At 48.6% G+C, this 2,305-nt stretch overlaps 1 protein-coding gene across 1 annotated transcript; it reads right to left on the bottom strand.

Annotated features, from left to right (window-relative positions):
- Positions 1–258: 258 nt before the first annotated feature.
- LOC147639482 (acidic endochitinase-like) lies at positions 259–1,821 on the bottom strand. The gene has a single exon (XM_086783522.1). It carries the CDS (start codon positions 1,708–1,710, stop codon positions 796–798), a length of 915 nt encoding a protein of 304 aa, XP_086639648.1. The 5' UTR covers positions 1,711–1,821; the 3' UTR covers positions 259–795.
- Between the last annotated feature and the right edge of the window lie 484 nt (positions 1,822–2,305).

Genomic DNA, 2,305 nt, shown 5'->3' with positions numbered 1-2,305 from the left:
ACCCATGTGCTACGCTTACATATTTATGAGTGACCACCCCCTCCCCCCGAGCGTTTCCTGTGCTTCCCTTTTGGCATGTTGTACTTTAAGAGCACACAATTTCTTTAAGATTTGTAGATATTAGAGATATATTTGGATTTCAAGATTAATCTTGCCAAGCTAAATAACAATAACTTCTACTTATTACTACGAAAACCTTATTTTGGAATATTAAAGAATTATATATGGTCATTCATTGGTTATTGAATCTAAAAAATATAAAATTCTCTTATGGGTACATTACTTCCCACCATAAGAAGTAGGTATACTTGGTTTCCTCATGTCCATGACGATGATTTATGTAACGAGAAGCTGAACAAAACATATAAATGGCTAGTAAGTAATACCCTTTGTAAGGAGTTGTAAATAAGGAGTAGTTATACTTGCTTTCACCTTGTCCATACTGATATATATCAGATTTTGGTTAAAAAACGAGAAGCTAGACAACAAGTGTTCTTTGTTTCCCTTTTTAAAACAAAATTGAGCAAGCTTCTCGATGCTATGGAGGAGATAATAAGGTTGATAGTAGCCCTCATATTCATCTAGCCTTAAAGGGGGCACACGATATGCTTAAAGCTTTAGTGGTAATAAAAGTTAGTAAAAAAAAAGTTTAATTTTATATTTATTGTGTAAACGTGGTAGAAAACATGTGTTTTTTTTACTTTCCAGTTTCTTGAGTGGAATTTTTCCCTAGAGGCTAGAAGTTAGAACTTTTTTGCTTGGCACAGGTCACGTGTTTCGTGAAGACGCTTGCGCTTATACACTTGACTTGATGGAGGCGCCGTAACCGCTGCTTTGGTCGTAGCTGTAGAGCATGACGCCCCCGTAGTTGCTGCTACCGTGAATCTGCGGGAGAACGTCTGACAGGAGGGTGTCAGAAGGGATGAAGCCGGAGCCAGCAGCGCCGGAGGAGGCGGGCAAGCCTAGCAGCAGGCGGGCCTGCGGGAGGGCGGACGTCCACTGCTCCCAGGCGGCCACCAGGGCGGAGGCGTCACCAGACGAGGAGTCGTACTGGCAGGGCGGATTGTTGTAGAACTGCACCCACACGTAGTCGAAGAGGCCGGAATCCAGCGCACTGCCGGACACATCGGGCCCGAGGTGAGCGTCCGGGAAGGGGCATTGCGGGGCGGCGGTAAGAATTGACTGGCCGGAGCTGAGCTGCCTGATGGACTGCGCCAGGCTGCCGTAGTAGGCGGCGCCGGAGCCCATCTCGATGTCGAAGTCGACGCCGTCCAGCACCGCCGAGCCCAGCGGGCGGGCGTCTGACTGCCCACCCAGGTAGTTGTCCCAGAGGTAGGTGGCCACGCTGCTGGCATCGTCGGCGGAGGTGAGGTCGTAGGAACCGGCACCTCCGCCGATGGAAAGAAGCACCTTAATGCCCATGGACTGGCACGTGCCGATGTCGGCGGAGAGACTTGTGCAGGCGCCGGAGCTTGCATCGCAGTGGCCCGCCAGGTTGAGCTGGGGCTGTTGGCCCTCCCCGAACGTGCTGAGGAAGGAAAGGATGACGGTGTTGTAGAGGCCCGTCTGGCACGCCTGCGTGAGTGTTCCCTCGTTGCCGTTCTGGCCCCAGTACGTGACCAGATCTCCCGCCGCCGTCAAGCCGCTCATCATCATGAGCTGAATCACGAAAGCCAGCGAGAGAAGCAGGGAGGTAGTGTAGCGCGCCATGACTGCACAAGGGGAACAGCAAGCGAGGCGAATATATATATAGGATCGCTAGTTTTACAAGCGGGTACACTACACACTTGCGATCACTAGGCGAAGATATAGGGTCGTTAGTTTTACAAGCACTAGGCGAATATATAGGGTGGTTTTATAGCCGGGTTAGGCGGTTTGACTCGGCTCTCCCACGCGTTTAACTTTTTGACCGGCGGAAGCCCTTGACCACGCCCGGCGAAAAAGAACTGATGGGCTCTACACGGTGAATTAAACTACCACCTCATTGCACAAAGGTCACAGGCTCCCTGCCATTTTACAAGGGAGAGCGTTCAGTGTCCTATATTTTTCTCCTCACAGCTTAAAACTTGCAATTTTAAAATTTACATCAACATTTACAGGTTTTCTTACTATAAAATGCTTGAAATTTTACCAAGTTTAAAGATTTCAAAATGAATTTTGCGTAAGGGTTTGCGGGTTTTCTGTGAACACTGTTGCAAGGTCACACAAGCTATAGCACCACCTGACCTTATGCACGTGAGACCAACTAAGTAGGTTGAGTGAAGGGCATGAGTTAACTGGTCAAGGATTAGAGTTCTACATCATA

The sequence above is a fragment of the Cibotium barometz genome, chromosome 4 (genome assembly GCF_041138505.1).
Source record: "Cibotium barometz isolate CiBa-2024 chromosome 4, ASM4113850v1, whole genome shotgun sequence".
NCBI classification, from domain to species: domain Eukaryota; kingdom Viridiplantae; phylum Streptophyta; class Polypodiopsida; order Cyatheales; family Cibotiaceae; genus Cibotium; species Cibotium barometz.
This window is presented reverse-complemented; position numbering and strand designations above follow the sequence as displayed.